The 17,121-nt window shown below is 40.2% G+C and overlaps 1 protein-coding gene across 2 annotated transcripts in view; it reads right to left on the bottom strand.

Moving 5' to 3' along the window:
• Positions 1–17,121, bottom strand: part of LOC128700942 (apolipoprotein D) — a 145,319-nt gene that overhangs the window by 46,645 nt on the left and 81,553 nt on the right. For both annotated transcript variants that reach the window (XM_070080375.1, XM_070080374.1), the window contains exon 2: positions 3,465–3,586. In XM_070080375.1, coding sequence (XP_069936476.1) covers positions 3,465–3,586 — 122 coding nt within the window. The remainder of the gene's footprint in view (positions 1–3,464; positions 3,587–17,121) is intronic.

Below are 17,121 nucleotides of genomic sequence, written 5' to 3'. Positions count from 1 at the left end.
CACTGTGATATACACTGTGTACCACTGTGATATACACTGTGTACCACTGTGATATACACTGTGTACCACTGTGTACCACTGTGTACCACTGTGATATACACTGTGTACCACTGTGATATACACTGTGTACCACTGTGATATACACTGTGTACCACTGTGATATACACTGTGTACCACTGTGATGTACACTGTGTACCACTGTCATATGCACTGTGTACCACTGTGATATACACTGTGTACCACTGTGATATACACTGTGTACCACTGTGATATACACTGTGTACCACTTTGATGTACACTGTGTACCACTGTGATATACACTGTGTACCACTGTCATATACACTGTGTACCACTGTGATATACACTGTGTACCACTGTCATATACACTGTGTACCACTGTCATATACACTGTGTACCACTGTCATATACACTGTGCACCACTGTGATACACACTGTACCACTGTCATATACACTGTGTACCGTTGTCATATACACTGTGTACCACTGTGATGTACACTGTGTACCACTGTGATGTACACTGTGTACCACTGTGATGTACACTGTGTACCACTGTGATATACACTGTGTACCACTGTGATATACACTGTGTACCACTGTCATATACACTGTGTACCACTGTGATATACACTGTGTACCACTGTCATATACACTGTGTACCACTGTGATATACACTGTGTACCACTGTGATATACACTGTGTACCACTGTGATATACACTCTGTACCACTGTGATATACACTGTGTACCACTGTGATATACACTGTGTACCACTTTGATGTACACTGTGTACCACTGTGATATACACTGTGTACCACTGTGATGTACACTGTGTTCAGAATTTATAGATGAAGAAGTCTCTAAAATTTATGAAATAGCTAATGATTTAAAATACCCAAGAAACTTAATTGAAAAATCCTTTAAAATTGCAGAAATATTTTTTACAATTTAAAAAAGGGACAACCAACCTTATTCAACTAAAAATATGTTGGTTCTCCCTTACCATCAAAACTTGGTTGATATTCCTTCTCTTCTTAAGACTTTTAATATCAAAGTTGTATTTAAAAATCTTGATGCAGTAAAAAAAACTTTTGATAAAGAATTCCCCCCAAAATACTGATGGATGTGTCTATAAGATTCCTTGTAAAATTTGCAATAAAGTTTATTACGGTCAAACTGGTAAAAATCTCGAACTAAGAATAAAACTACATAAATATAACAGAACTGGACAAGATTCTAACATTCTATTTATTCATGTGAGAGATTTTAACCATCATATTGAGAGAAATATATTAGAATTATGTTTCATAAAAAGTTTTGAAAATAATATGAATATTTCTTTTGGTTTATATAAATTGGATTCATTTATAATTAATAAAATTTGGTAAGAATTTAATAATACATTAGACAAGTAAAAAATCTTAATGTTTGAGTAGAGTATCAGATAAGTTTCAGAGTTGGGTGTTGTGATGTGACTGTGAGGTGTAGTCTTGTTGTGATGTAACTGTGAGGTGTAGTCTTGTTGTGATGTGACTGTGAGGTGTAGTCTTGTTGTGATGTGACTGTGAGGTGTAGTCTTGTTGTTGTGATGTGACTGTGAGGTGTAGTCTTGTTGTGACGTAACTGTGAGGTGTAGTCTTGTTGTGATGTAACTGTGAGGTGTAGTCTTGTTGTGATGTAACTGTGAGGTGTAGTCTTGTTGTGATGTGACTGTGAGGTGTAGTCTTGTTGTGATGTGACTGTGAGGTGTAGTCTTGTTGTTGTGATGTGACTGTGAGGTGTAGTCTTGTTGTGACGTAACTGTGAGGTGTAGTCTTGTTGTGATGTGACTGTGAGGTGTAGTCTTGTTGTTGTGATGTGACTGTGAGGTGTAGTCTTGTTGTGATGTGACTGTGAGGTGTAGTCTTGTTGTGATGTGACTGTGAGGTGTAGTCTTGTTGTGATGTGACTGTGAGGTGTAGTCTTGTTGTGATGTGACTGTGAGGTGTAGTCTTGTTGTGATGTGACTGTGAGGTGTAGTCTTGTTGTGACGTAACTGTGAGGTGTAGTCTTGTTGTGATGTGACTGTGAGGTGTAGTCTTGTTGTTGTGATGTGACTGTGAGGTGTAGTCTTGTTGTGATGTGACTGTGAGGTGTAGTCTTGTTGTTGTGATGTGACTGTGAGGTGTAGTCTTGTTGTGATGTGACTGTGAGGTGTAGTCTTGTTGTTGTGATGTGACTGTGAGGTGTAGTCTTGTTGTGATGTGACTGTGAGGTGTAGTCTTGTTGTGATGTGACTGTGAGGTGTAGTCTTGTTGTGATGTGACTGTGAGGTGTAGTCTTGTTGTGATGTGACTGTGAGGTGTAGTCTTGTTGTGATGTGACTGTGAGGTGTAGTCTTGTTGTGATGTGACTGTGAGGTGTAGTCTTGTTGTGACGTAACTGTGAGGTGTAGTCTTGTTGTTGTGATGTGACTGTGAGGTGTAGTCTTGTTGTTGTGATGTGACTGTGAGGTGTAGTCTTGTTGTTGTGATGTGACTGTGAGGTGTAGTCTTGTTGTTGTGATGTGACTGTGAGGTGTAGTCTTGTTGTTGTGATGTGACTGTGAGGTGTAGTCTTGTTGTTGTGATGTGACTGTGAGGTGTAGTCTTGTTGTTGTGATGTGACTGTGAGGTGTAGTCTTGTTGTGATGTGACTGTGAGGTGTAGTCTTGTTGTGATGTGACTGTGAGGTGTAGTCTTGTTGTTGTGATGTGACTGTGAGGTGTAGTCTTGTTGTGATGTGACTGTGAGGTGTAGTCTTGTTGTTGTGATGTGACTGTGAGGTGTAGTCTTGCTGTGATGTGACTGTGAGGTGTAGTCTTGTTGTGACGTAACTGTGACAATACCTGTCAGAATACTAACTGATCCTCCACCTGGGGGATCAGTTAGTATTGTGACAGGTGAAGGATCAGTTAGTGGTGTCACAGGTGGAGGATCAGTTAGTGGTGTCACAGGTGGAGGATCAGTTAGTGGTGTCACAGGTGGGGGATCAGTTAGTGGTGTCACAGGTGGAGGATCAGTTAGTGGTGTCACAGGTGGAGGATCAGTTAGTGGTGTCACAGGTGGGGGATCAGTTAGTGGTGTCACAGGTGGAGGATCAGTTAGTGGTGTCACAGGTGGAGGATCAGTTAGTGGTGTCACAGGTGGAGGATCAGTTAGTGGTGTCACAGGTGGGGGATCAGTTAGTGGTGTCACAGGTGGAGGATCAGTTAGTGGTGTCACAGGTGGAGGATCAGTTAGTGGTGTCACAGGTGGAGGATCAGTTAGTGGTGTCACAGGTGGAGGATCAGTTAGTGGTGTCAGAGGTAATGTTATGAGTGAGAGGTGTCAGGGTTAGGGAGAGGGACTGTTAGGTAACACTGGTGTTGTCACTGCACTGGTGTTGTAACTGCAGTGGTGTTGTCACTGCACTAGGTGAGGTACTTACATTGTCAACATCGAGTTTAGGTGTTGGGTCGACACGAGGGCAGGATCCCCACCCCCACTTATGTGCTGACACAGTGCTGGCTGCCACACACACCCACACCAGCATCCTCACCGCCTCCACCACTACAACAACACACAAAAATAAATAAATAACTAAATAAATAAATAAATTATATATGTGTAGAATATAGTATGACAGTGTGTCCTAACTAGTTAGGTTAGTGCCCATTCTCAGTTATTGTGGGCTCCAGACTGGGAACCTGCCACGTCATTCCTAATACCTGAAATAACACATGCATAACTCTGCTCTTACATTGGGCAGTGTGTCGATAGACGGTGACAACTGTAGGTCTCTGGTGAAGGTATGTAGCTATCCCATGATAGCTACATGTAGATATCCATGAGATATCCATGTAGATATCCCATGAGCCGTGGATACACCAGAGATACCTTCGTCAGTCACATGTAACTGTCTCGTAGTATACCGAGATATAAGCTTTATACTAGGTCCGTCGTATAGGTAAGTGGCCCGCGACTCACTGTGGGTTTCTTGTGACAAACAGTTTGATGTTGTTCCAGGGCCACTCAAGGGCTGGCTGCAACGAGTGCCCAGCTTATATTTGTGCAGGATGCGTGTAGAACCTAAGTTGAATTCTGTATAACTCTAACTTAGCTTAAATATTTATAATTAGTACTGTATAAAGCATTGTTAAGAGTGTATAATGAAGGTGTCTCGGCCATAGCCATCGTGGGCAGCTCGACGCCCAAACTTTCTCCACCAACTGTGGGATGGTTAACGGTTTTGAGAAATCAATCGAGATCTTCCACAATTTATATATACTTAACAATTCGCAAAGAGGCGAACATTTAACAAACATTTTCTCTCAGTCCACAGCAGGACTCGAACCCGCACAAACTGTATGAAAGTACACAACACTGTCTCCACTCAGCCAGATTACTTTTTATCATATAATAATAATAATAATAATAATAATAATAATAATAATAATAATAATAATAATAATAATAATAATAATAATAATAATAATATCTTTATTTACTATAAGTACATGTACAAGGTATACACATCTAGCCGACATCAGTCACATACTACTATATAGAAAGCCACTTGTTATGCAGAGCAATACCCACAAACTGGTCAGTTTCGTCCCAGGATGCGACCCACACCAGTCCACTAACACCCAGGTGATGGGTTAACAGAGACAACAGTTGTAGGCAAACGTCCGATGTTCCCAACCTTTCGCCGGGAACTGAACCCAGACCCTCACAGTGTGAAGCCAGAACTTTTGCCCCCCGGCCATGAGGAGGTGCTGGGGAGGTTATATAGTGGTGCTGGGGAGGTTATATAGTGGTGCTGGGGAGGTTATATAGTGGTGCTGGGGAGGTTATATAGTGGTGCTGGGGAGGTTATATAGTGGTGCTGGGGAGGTTATATAGTGGAACTGGGGAGGTTATATAGTGGTGCTGGGGAGGTTATATAGTGGTGCTGGGGAGGTTATATAGTGGTGGTGGGGAGGTTATATAGTGGTGCTGGGGAGGTTATATAGTGGTGCTGGGGAGTTTATATAGTGGTGCAGGGGAGGTTATGTAGTGGTGCTGGGGAGGTTATATAGTGGTGCTGGGGAGGTTATATAGTGGAACTGGGGAGGTTATATAGTGGAACTGGGGAGGTTATATAGTGGTGCTGGGGAGGTTATATAGTGGTGCTGGGGAGGTTATATAGTGGTACTGGGGAGGTTATATAGTGGTGCTGGGGAGGTTATATAGTGGTGCTGGGGAGGTTATATAGTGGTGCTGGGGAGGTTATATAGTGGTGCTGGGGAGCTTATATAGTGGTGCTGGGGAGGTTATATAGTGGTGCTGGGGAGGTTATATAGTGGTGCTGGGGAGGTTATATAGTGGTGCAGGGGAGGTTATATAATGGTGCTGGGGAGGTTATATAGTGGTGCTGGGGAACTTATATAGTGGTGCTGGGGAGGTTATATAGTGGTGCTGGGGAGGTTATATAGTGGTGCTGGGGAGGTTATATAGTGGTGCTGGGGAGGTTATATAGTGGTGCAGGGGAGGTTATATAGTGGTGCTGGGGAGGTTATATAGTGGTGCAGGGGAGGTTATATAGTGGTGCTGGGGAGGTTATATAGTGGTGCTGGGGAGGTTATATAGTGGTGCTGGGGAGGTTATATAGTGGTGCTGGGGAGGTTATATAGTGGTGCTGGGGAGGTTATATAGTGGTGCTGGGGAGGTTATATAGTGGTGCTGGGGTGGTTATATAGTGGTGCTGGGGAGGTTATATAGTGGTGCTGGGGAGGTTATATAGTGGTGCTGGGGAGGTTATATAGTGGTGCTGGGGAGGTTATATAGTGGTGCTGGGGAGGTTATATAGTGGTGCTGGGGAGGTTATATAGCGGTGCTGGGGAGGTTATATAGCGGAGCTGGGGAGGTTATATAGTGGTGCTGGGGAGGTTATATAGTGGTGCTGGGGAGGTTATATAGTGGTGCTGGGGAGGTTATATAGTGGTGCTGGGGAGGTTATATAGTGGTGCTGGGGAGGTTATATAGTGGTGTTGGGGAGGTTATAGAGTGGTGCTGGGGAGGTTATATAGTGGTGCTGGGGAGGTTATATAGTGGTGCTGGGGAGGTTATATAGTGGTGCTGGGGAGGTTATATAGTGGTGCTGGGGAGGTTATATAGTGGTGCTGGGGAGGTTATATAGTGGTGCTGGGGAGGTTATATAGTGGTGCTGGGGAGGTTATATAGTGGTGCTGGGGAGGTTATATAGTGGTGCTGGGGAGGTTATATAGTGGTGCTGGGGAGGTTATATAGTGGTGCTGGGGAGGTTATATAGTGGTGCTGGGGAGGTTATATAGTGGTGCTGGGGAGGGTAGAGAGTGGTGCTGGGGAGGTTATATCGTTGTGGTGGGGAGGTTATGTAGTGGTGCTGGGGAGGTTATATAGTGGTGCTGGGGAGGTTATATAGTGGTGCTGGGGAGGTTATATAGTGGTGCTGGGGAGGTTATATAGTGGTGCTGGGGAGGTTATATAGTGGTGCTGGGGAGGTTATATAGTGGTGCTGGGGAGGTTATATAGTGGTGCTGGGGAGGTTATATAGTGGTGCTGGGGAGGTTATATAGTGGTGCTGGGGAGGTTATATAGTGGTGCTGGGGAGGTTATACAGTGGTGCTGGGGAGGTTATATAGTTGTGCTGGGGAGGTTATGTAGTGGTGCTGGGGAGGTTATATAGTGGTGCTGGGGAGGTTATATAGTGGTGCTGGGGAGGTTATATAGTGGTGCTGGGGAGGTTATGTAGTCGTGCTGGGGAGGTTATATAGTGGAGCTGGGGAGGTTATATAGTGGTGCTGGGGAGGTTATATAGTGGTGCTGGGGAGGTTATATAGTGGTGCTGGGGAGGTTATATAGTGGTGCTGGGGAGGTTATATAGTGGTGCTGGGGAGGTTATATAGTGGTGCTGGGGAGGTTATATAGTGGTGCTGGGGAGGTTATATAGTGGTGCTGGGGAGGTTATATAGTGGTGCTGGGGAGGTTATATAGTGGTGCTGGGGAGGTTATATAGTGGTGCTGGGGAGGTTATATAGTGGTGCTGGGGAGGTTATATAGTGGTGTAGGTTATATTAGTAATAATGTGGGACAAAACTGAAGCTCCCGGATGCTGGTGCAATTTTTTCGGGGAAGTAATTAAGTCAACCTCCCTCCCTCCCTCCCTCCCTTCCTCCCTCCTTTCCTCCCTCCCTTCCTACCTCCCTCACTCTCTTATTCTCTCGCTCCCTCCCTTCCTCAATCCCTCCCTCCATCCCTAACTCTCTCGCTCCCTCCCTTCCTCCCTCCCTCCCTCCCTCCCTCCATCCCTAACTCTCTCGCTCCCTCCCTTCCTCCCTCTTCCATCACTACCTCCCTCCCTCCCTGCGTCCCTCTCCCTCCCTCCCTTCCTCCCTCCCTTCCTCCCTCCCTCCCTCCCTCCCTCAGGATATCCAGGTATCCTGAAGATTAATTTAAGATATCCAGATATCCTGAAGATTAATTTAAGATAACCAGGTATCCTGAATATTAATTTAGGATATCCAGGTATCCTGAAGACTAATTTAGGATATCCAGGTATCCTGAAGATTAATTTAGGATATCCAGGGATCCTGAAGATTAATTTAGGATATCCAGGTATCCTGAAGATAAAGTAAGGTGCGGCTTCCACAGTAATTAAGAGAATTAGTTATATAATGGAAATGAACTCAAGACAAATTATTCTGTTAACTTCAACACGCAGGATATATGTTGGGTTATCCTGGATAATCTACACATATGTTGGGTTATCCTGGATAATCTACACATATGTTGGGTTATCCTGGATAATCTACACATATGTTGGGTTATCCTGGATAATGTACACATATGTTGCGTTATCCTGGATAATCTACACATATGTTGGGTTACCCTGGATAATCTACACATATGTTGGGTTATCCTGGATAATGTACACATATGTTGGGTTATCCTGGATAATGTACACATATGTTGGGTTACCCTGGATAATCTACACATATGTTGGGTTACCCTGGATAATCTACACATATGTTGGGTTATCCTGGATAATGTACACATATGTTGCGTTATCCTGGATAATGTACACATATGTTGGGTTACCCTGGATAATCTACACATATGTTGGGTTACCCTGGATAATGTACACATATGTTGGGTTACCCTGGATAATGTACACATATGTTGCGTTATCCTGGATAATGTACACATATGTTGCGTTATCCTGGATAATGTACACATATGTTGCGTTATCCTGGATAATGTACACATATGTTGGGTTACCCTGGATAATCTACACATATGTTGGGTTACCCTGGATAATCTACACATATGTTGGGTTACCCTGGATAATCTACACATATGTTGGGTTATCCTGGATAATGTACACATATGTTGCGTTTTCATGGATAATGTACACATATGTTGGGTTACCCTGGATAATCTACACATATGTTGGGTTACCCTGGATAATGTACACATATGTTGGGTTACCCTGGATAATGTACACATATGTTGGTTTATCCTGGATAATGTACACATATGTTGGGTTACCCTGGATAATGTACACATATGTTGCGTTATCCTGGATAATGTACACATATGTTGCGTTACCCTGGATAATGTACCCATATGTTGGGTTACCCTGGATAATGTACACATATGTTGCGTTATCCTGGATAATGTACACATACGTTGGGTTACCCTGGATAATCTACACATATGTTGGGTTACCCTGGATAATCTACACATATGTTGGGTTACCCTGGATAATCTACACATATGTTGGGTTATCCTGGATAATGTACACATATGTTGCGTTTTCATGGATAATGTACACATATGTTGGGTTACCCTGGATAATCTACACATATGTTGGGTTACCCTGGATAATGTACACATATGTTGGGTTACCCTGGATAATGTACACATATGTTGGTTTATCCTGGATAATGTACACATATGTTGGGTTACCCTGGATAATGTACACATATGTTGCGTTATCCTGGATAATGTACACATATGTTGCGTTACCCTGGATAATGTACCCATATGTTGGGTTACCCTGGATAATGTACACATATGTTGCGTTATCCTGGATAATGTACACATACGTTGGGTTACCCTGGATAATCTACACATATGTTGGGTTATCCTGGATAATCTACACATATGTTGGGTTATCCTGGATAATCTACACATATTGGGTTACCCGGATAATCTACACATATGTTGGGTTATCCTGGATAATCTACACATATGTTGGCTTATCCTGGATAATCTACACATGTTCGGTTATCCTGGATAATCTACACATATGTTGGGTTATCCTGGATAATCTACACATATGTTGGGTTATCCTGGATAATCTACACATATGTTGGGTTATCCTGGATAATCTACACATATGTTGGGTTATCCTGGATAATCTACACATATGTTGGGTTATCCTGGATAATCTACACATATGTTGGGTTATCCTGGATAATCTACACATATGTTGGGTTATCCTGGATAATCTACACATATGTTGGGTTATCCTGGATAATCTACACATATGTTGGGTTATCCTGGATATTCTACACATATGTTGGGTTATCCTGGATAATCTACACACATGTTGGGTTATCCTGGATAATCTACACATATGTTGGGTTATCCTGGATAATCTACACATATGTTGGGTTATCCTGGATAATCTACACATATGTTGGTTATCCTGGATAATCTACACATATGTTGGGTTATCCTGGATAATCTACACATATGTTGGGTTATCCTGGATAATCTACACATATATTGGGTTATCCTGGATATTCTACACATATGTTGGGTTTTTTCGGGAAAATCTACACATATGTTGGGTTATCCTGGATAATCTACACATATGTTGGGTTATCCTGGATAATCTACACATATGTTGGGTTATCCTGGATAATCTACACATATGTTGGCTTATCCTGGATAATCTACACATGTTCGGTTATCCTGGATAATCTACACATATGTTGGGTTATCCTGGATAATCTACACATATGTTGGGTTATCCTGGATAATCTACACATATGTTGGGTTATCCTGGATAATCTACACATATATTGGGTTATCCTAAATAATCTACACATATGTTGGGTTATCCTGGATAATCTACACATATGTTGGGTTATCCTGGATAATCTACACATATGTTGGGTTATCCTGGATAATCTACACATATGTTGGGTTATCCTGGATAATCTACACATATGTTGGGTTATCCTGGATAATCTACACATATGTTGGGTTACCCTGGATAATCTACACATATGTTGGGTTACCCTGGATAATCTACACATATGTTGGGTTATCCTGGATAATGTACACATATGTTGCGTTATCATGGATAATGTACACATATGTTGGGTTACCCTGGATAATCTACACATATGTTGGGTTACCCTGGATAATGTACACATATGTTGGGTTACCCTGGATAATGTACACATATGTTGGTTTATCCTGGATAATGTACACATATGTTGGGTTACCCTGGATAATGTACACATATGTTGCGTTATCCTGGATAATGTACACATATGTTGCGTTACCCTGGATAATGTACCCATATGTTGGGTTACCCTGGATAATGTACACATATGTTGCGTTATCCTGGATAATGCACACATACGTTGGGTTACCCTGGATAATCTACACATATGTTGGGTTATCCTGGATAATCTACACATATGTTGGGTTATCCTGGATAATCTACACATATTGGGTTACCCTGGATAATCTACACATATGTTGGGTTATCCTGGATAATCTACACATATGTTTTCTTATCCTGGATAATCTACACATGTTCGGTTATCCTGGATAATCTACACATATGTTGGGTTATCCTGGATAATCTACACATATGTTGGGTTATCCAGGATAATCTACACATATGTTGGGTTATCCTGGATAATCTACACATATGTTGGGTTATCCTGGATAATCTACACATATGTTGGGTTATCCTGGATAATCTACACATATGTTGGGTTATCCTGGATAATCTACACATATGTTGGGTTATCCTGGATAATCTACACATATGTTGGGTTATCCTGGATAATCTACACATATGTTGGGTTATCCTGGATATTCTACACATATGTTGGGTTATCCTGGATAATCTACACACATGTTGGGTTATCCTGGATAATCTACACATATGTTGGGTTATCCTGGATAATCTACACATATGTTGGGTTATCCTGGATAATCTACACATATGTTGGTTATCCTGGATAATCTACACATATGTTGGGTTATCCTGGATAATCTACACATATGTTGGGTTATCCTGGATAATCTACACATATATTGGGTTATCCTGGATATTCTACACATATGTTGGGTTTTCCGGGAAAATCTACACATATGTTGGGTTATCCTGGATAATCTACACATATGTTGGGTTATCCTGGATAATCTACACATATGTTGGGTTATCCTGGATAATCTACACATATGTTGGTTTATCCTGGATAATCTACACATATTCGGTTATCCTGGATAATCTACACATATGTTGGGTTATCCTGGATAATCTACACATATGTTGGGTTATCCTGGATAATCTACACATATGTTGGGTTATCCTGGATAATCTACACATATATTGGGTTATCCTAAATAATCTACACATATGTTGGGTTATCCTGGATAATCTACACATATGTTGGGTTATCCTGGATAATCTACACATATGTTGGGTTATCCTGGATAATCTACACATATGTTGGGTTATCCTGGATAATCTACACATATGTTGGGTTATCCTGGATAATCTACACATATGTTAGGTTATCCTGGATATTCTACACATATGTTGGGTTATCCTGGATAATCTACACACATGTTGGGTTATCCTGGATAATCTACACATATGTTGGGTTATCCTGGATAATCTACACATATGTTGGGTTATCCTGGATAATCTACAAATATGTTGGTTATCCTGGATAATCTACACATATGTTGGGTTATCCTGGATAATCTACACATATGTTGGGTTATCCTGGATAATCTACACATATGTTGGGTTATCCTGGATAATCTACACATATGTTGGGTTATCCTGGATAATCTGCACATATGTTGGGTTATCCTGGATAATCTACACATATGTTGGGTTATCCTGGATAATCTACACATGTGTTCGGTTTGCATAGATAATCTACACATATGTTGGGTTATCCTGGATAATCTACACATATGTTGGGTTATCCTGGATAAACTACACATATGTTGGGTTATCCTGGATAATCTACACATATGTTAGGTTATCCTGGATAATCTACACATATGTTGGGTTATCCTGAATAATCTACACATATGTTGGGTTATCCTGGATAATCTACACATATGTTGGGTTATCCTGGATAATCTACACATATGTTGGGTTATCTTGGATAATCTACACATATGTTGGGTTATCCTGGATAATCTACATATATGTTGGGTTATCCTGGATAATCTACACATATGTTGGGTTATCCTTGATAATCTACACATATGTTGGGTTATCCTGGATAATCTACACATATGTTGGGTTATCCTAGATAATCTACACATATGTTGGGTTATCCTGGATAATCTACACATATGTTGGGTTATCCTGGATAATCTACACATATGTTGGGTTATCCTGGATAATCTACACATATGTTGGGCTTTCCTGGATAATCTACAAATATGTTGGGTTATCCTAGATATTCTACACATATGTTGGGTTATCCTGGATAATCTACACACATGTTGGGTTATCCTGGAAAATCTACACATATGTTGGGTTATCCTGGATAATCTACACATATGTTGGGTTATCCTGGATAATCTACACATATGTTGGTTACCCTGGATAATCTACTCATATGTTGGGTTATACTGGATAATCTACACATATGTTGGGTTATCCTGGATAATCTACACATATGTTGGGTTATCCTGGATAATCAACACATATGTTGGGTTATCCTGGATAATCTACACATATGTTGGGTTATCCTGGATAATCTACACTTATATTTGGTTATCCTGGAAAATCTACACATGTGTTGGGTTATCCTGGATAATCTACACATATGTTGGGTTATCCTGGATAATCTACACATATGTTGAGTTATCCTGGATAATCTACACATATGTTGGGATATCCTGGATAATCTACACATATGTTTGGTTATCCTGGATAATCTACACATATGTTGGGTTATCCTGGATAATCTACACATATGTTGGGTTATCCTGGATAATCTACACATATGTTGGGTTATCCTGGATAATCTACACATATGTTGGGTTATCCTGGATAATCTACTCATATGTTGGGTTATCCTGGATAATCTACACATATGTTGGGTTATCCTGGATAATCTACACATATGTTGGGTTATCCTGGATAATCTACACATATGTTGGGTTATCCTGGATATTCTACACATATGTTGGGTTATCCTGGATAATCTACACACATGTTGGGTTATCCTGGATAATCTACACATATGTTGGGTTATCCTGGATAATCTACACATATGTTGGGTTATCCTGGATAATCTACACATATGTTGGTTATCCTGGATAATCTACACATATGTTGGGTTATCCTGGATAATCTACACTTATGTTGGGTTATCCTGGAAAATCTACACATATATTGGGTTATCCTGGATATTCTACACATATGTTGGGTTTTCCGGGAAAATCTACACATATGTTGGGTTATCCTGGATAATCTACACATATGTTGGGTTATCCTGGATAATCTACACATATGTTGGGTTATCCTGGATAATCTTCACATATGTTGGTTTATCCTGGATAATCTACACATGTTCGGTTATCCTGGATAATCTACACATATGTTGGGTTATCCTGGATAATCTACACATATGTTGGGTTATCCTGGATAATCTACACATATGTTGGGTTATCCTGGATAATCTACACATATATTGGGTTATCCTAAATAATCTACACATATGTTGGGTTATCCTGGATAATCTACACATATGTTGGGTTATCCTGGATAATCTACACATATGTTGGGTTATCCTGGATAATCTACACATATGTTGGGTTATCCTGGATAATCTACACATATGTTGGGTTATCCTGGATAATCTACACATATGTTGGGTTATCCTGGATATTCTACACATATGTTGGGTTATCCTGGATAATCTACACACATTTTGGGTTATCCTGGATAATCTACACATATGTTGGGTTATCCTGGATAATCTACACATATGTTGGGTTATCCTGGATAATCTACAAATATGTTGGTTATCCTGGATAATCTACACATATGTTGGGTTATCCTGGATAATCTACACATATGTTGGGTTATCCTGGATAATCTACACATATGTTGGGTTATCCTGGATAATCTACACATGTGTTGGGTTATCCTGGATAATCTGCACATATGTTGGGTTATCCTGGATAATCTACACATATGTTGGGTTATCCTGGATAATCTACACATGTGTTCGGTTTTCATGGATAATCTACACATATGTTGGGTTATCCTGGATAATCTACACATATGTTGGGTTATCCTGGATAAACTACACATATGTTGGGTTATCCTGGATAATCTACACATATGTTAGGTTATCCTGGATAATCTACACATATGTTGGGTTATCCTGGATAATCTACACATATGTTGGGTTATCCTGGATAATCTACACATATGTTGGGTTATCCTGGATAATCTACACATATGTTGGGTTATCTTGGATAATCTACACATATGTTGGGTTATCCTGGATAATCTACATATATGTTGGGTTATCCTGGATAATCTACACATATGTTGGGTTATCCTGGATAATCTACACATATGTTGGGTTATCCTGGATAATCTACACATATGTTGGGTTATCCTAGATAATCTACACATATGTTGGGTTATCCTGGATAATCTACACATATGTTGGGTTATCCTGGATAATCTACACATATGTTGGGTTATCCTGGATAATCTACACATATGTTGGGCTTTCCTGGATAATCTACAAATATGTTGGGTTATCCTAGATATTCTACACATATGTTGGGTTATCCTGGATAATCTACACACATGTTGGGTTATCCTGGATAATCTACACATATGTTGGGTTATCCTGGATAATCTACACATATGTTGGGTTATCCTGGATAATCTACACATATGTTGGTTACCCTGGATAATCTACTCATATGTTGGGTTATACTGGATAATCTACACATATGTTGGGTTATCCTGGATAATCTACACATATGTTGGGTTATCCTGGATAATCAACACATATGTTGGGTTATCCTGGATAATCTACACATATGTTGGGTTATCCTGGATAATCTACACTTATATTTGGTTATCCTGGAAAATCTACACATGTGTTGGGTTATCCTGGATAATCTACACATATGTTGGGTTATCCTGGATAATCTACACATATGTTGAGTTATCCTGGATAATCTACACATATGTTGGGTTATCCTGGATAATCTACACATATGTTGGGTTATCCTGGATAATCTACACATATGTTGGGTTATCCTGGATAATCTACACATATGTTGGGTTATCCTGGATAATCTACACATATGTTGGGTTATCCTGGAAAATCTACACATATTGGGTTATCCTGGGTAATCTACACTTATGTTGGGTTATCTGGGATAATCTACACATATGTTGGGTTATCCTGGATAATCTACACATATGTTGGGTTATCCTGTATAATCTACACATATGTTCGGTTATCCTGGATAATCTACACATATGTTAGGTTATCCTGGATAATCTACACATATGTTGGGTTATCCTGGATAATCTACACATAAGTTGGGTTATCCTGGATAATCTACACATATGTTGGGTTATCCTGGATAATCTACACATATTGCGTTATCCAGGATAACCTACACATATGTTGGGTTATCTTGGATACTCTACACATATGTTGGGTTATCCTGGATAATCTACACATACGTTGGGTTATTCTGGATAATCTACACATATGTTGGGTTATCCTGGATAATCTACACATATGTTGGGTTATCCGGGATAATCTACACATATGTTGGGTTATCCTGGATAATCTACACATATGTTGGGTTATCCTGGATAATCTACACATATATTGGGTTATCCTGGATAATCTACACATATGTTGGGTTATCCTGGATAATCTACACATATGTTGGGTTATCCTGGATAATCTACACATATGTTGGGTTATCCTGGATAATCTACACATATGTTGGGTTATCCTGGATAATCTACACATATGTTGGGTTATCCTAGATAATCTACATATATGTTGGGTTATCCTGGATAATCTACACATATGTTGGTTATCCTGGATAATCTACACATATGTTGGGTTATCCTGGATAATCTACACATATGTTGGGTTATCCTGGATAATCTACACATATATTGGGTTATCCTGGATATTCTACGCATATGTTGGTTTTTCCGGGAAAATCTACACATATGTTGGGTTATCCTGGATAATCTACACATATGTTGGGTTATCCTGGATAATCTACACATATGTTGGGTTATCCTGGATAATCTACACATATGTTGGCTTATCCTGGATAATCTACACATGTATGGTTATCCTGGATAATCTACACATATGTTGGGTTATCCTGGATAATCTACACATATGTTGGGTTATCCTGGATAATCTACACATATGTTGGGTTATCCTGGATAATCTACACATATATTGGGTTATCCTAAATAATCTACACATATGTTGGGTTATCCTGGATAATCTACACATATGTTGGGTTATCCTGGATAATCTACACATATGTTGGGTTATCCTGGATAATCTACACATATGTTGGGTTATCCTGGATAATCTACACATATGTTGGGTTATCCTGGATAATCTACACATATGTTGGGTTATCCTGGATATTCTACACATATGTTGGGTTATCCTGGATAATCTACACACATGTTGGGTTATCCTGGATAATCTACACATATGTTGGGTTATCCTGGATAATCTACACATATGTTGGGTTATCCTGGATAATCT

Source organism: Cherax quadricarinatus, unplaced genomic scaffold (genome assembly GCF_038502225.1).
Source record: "Cherax quadricarinatus isolate ZL_2023a unplaced genomic scaffold, ASM3850222v1 Contig365, whole genome shotgun sequence".
Taxonomy (NCBI): Eukaryota; Metazoa; Arthropoda; class Malacostraca; order Decapoda; family Parastacidae; genus Cherax; species Cherax quadricarinatus.
The sequence above is the reverse complement of the archived record's forward strand: the minus strand, read 5'-3'. Positions and strand labels throughout refer to the sequence as shown.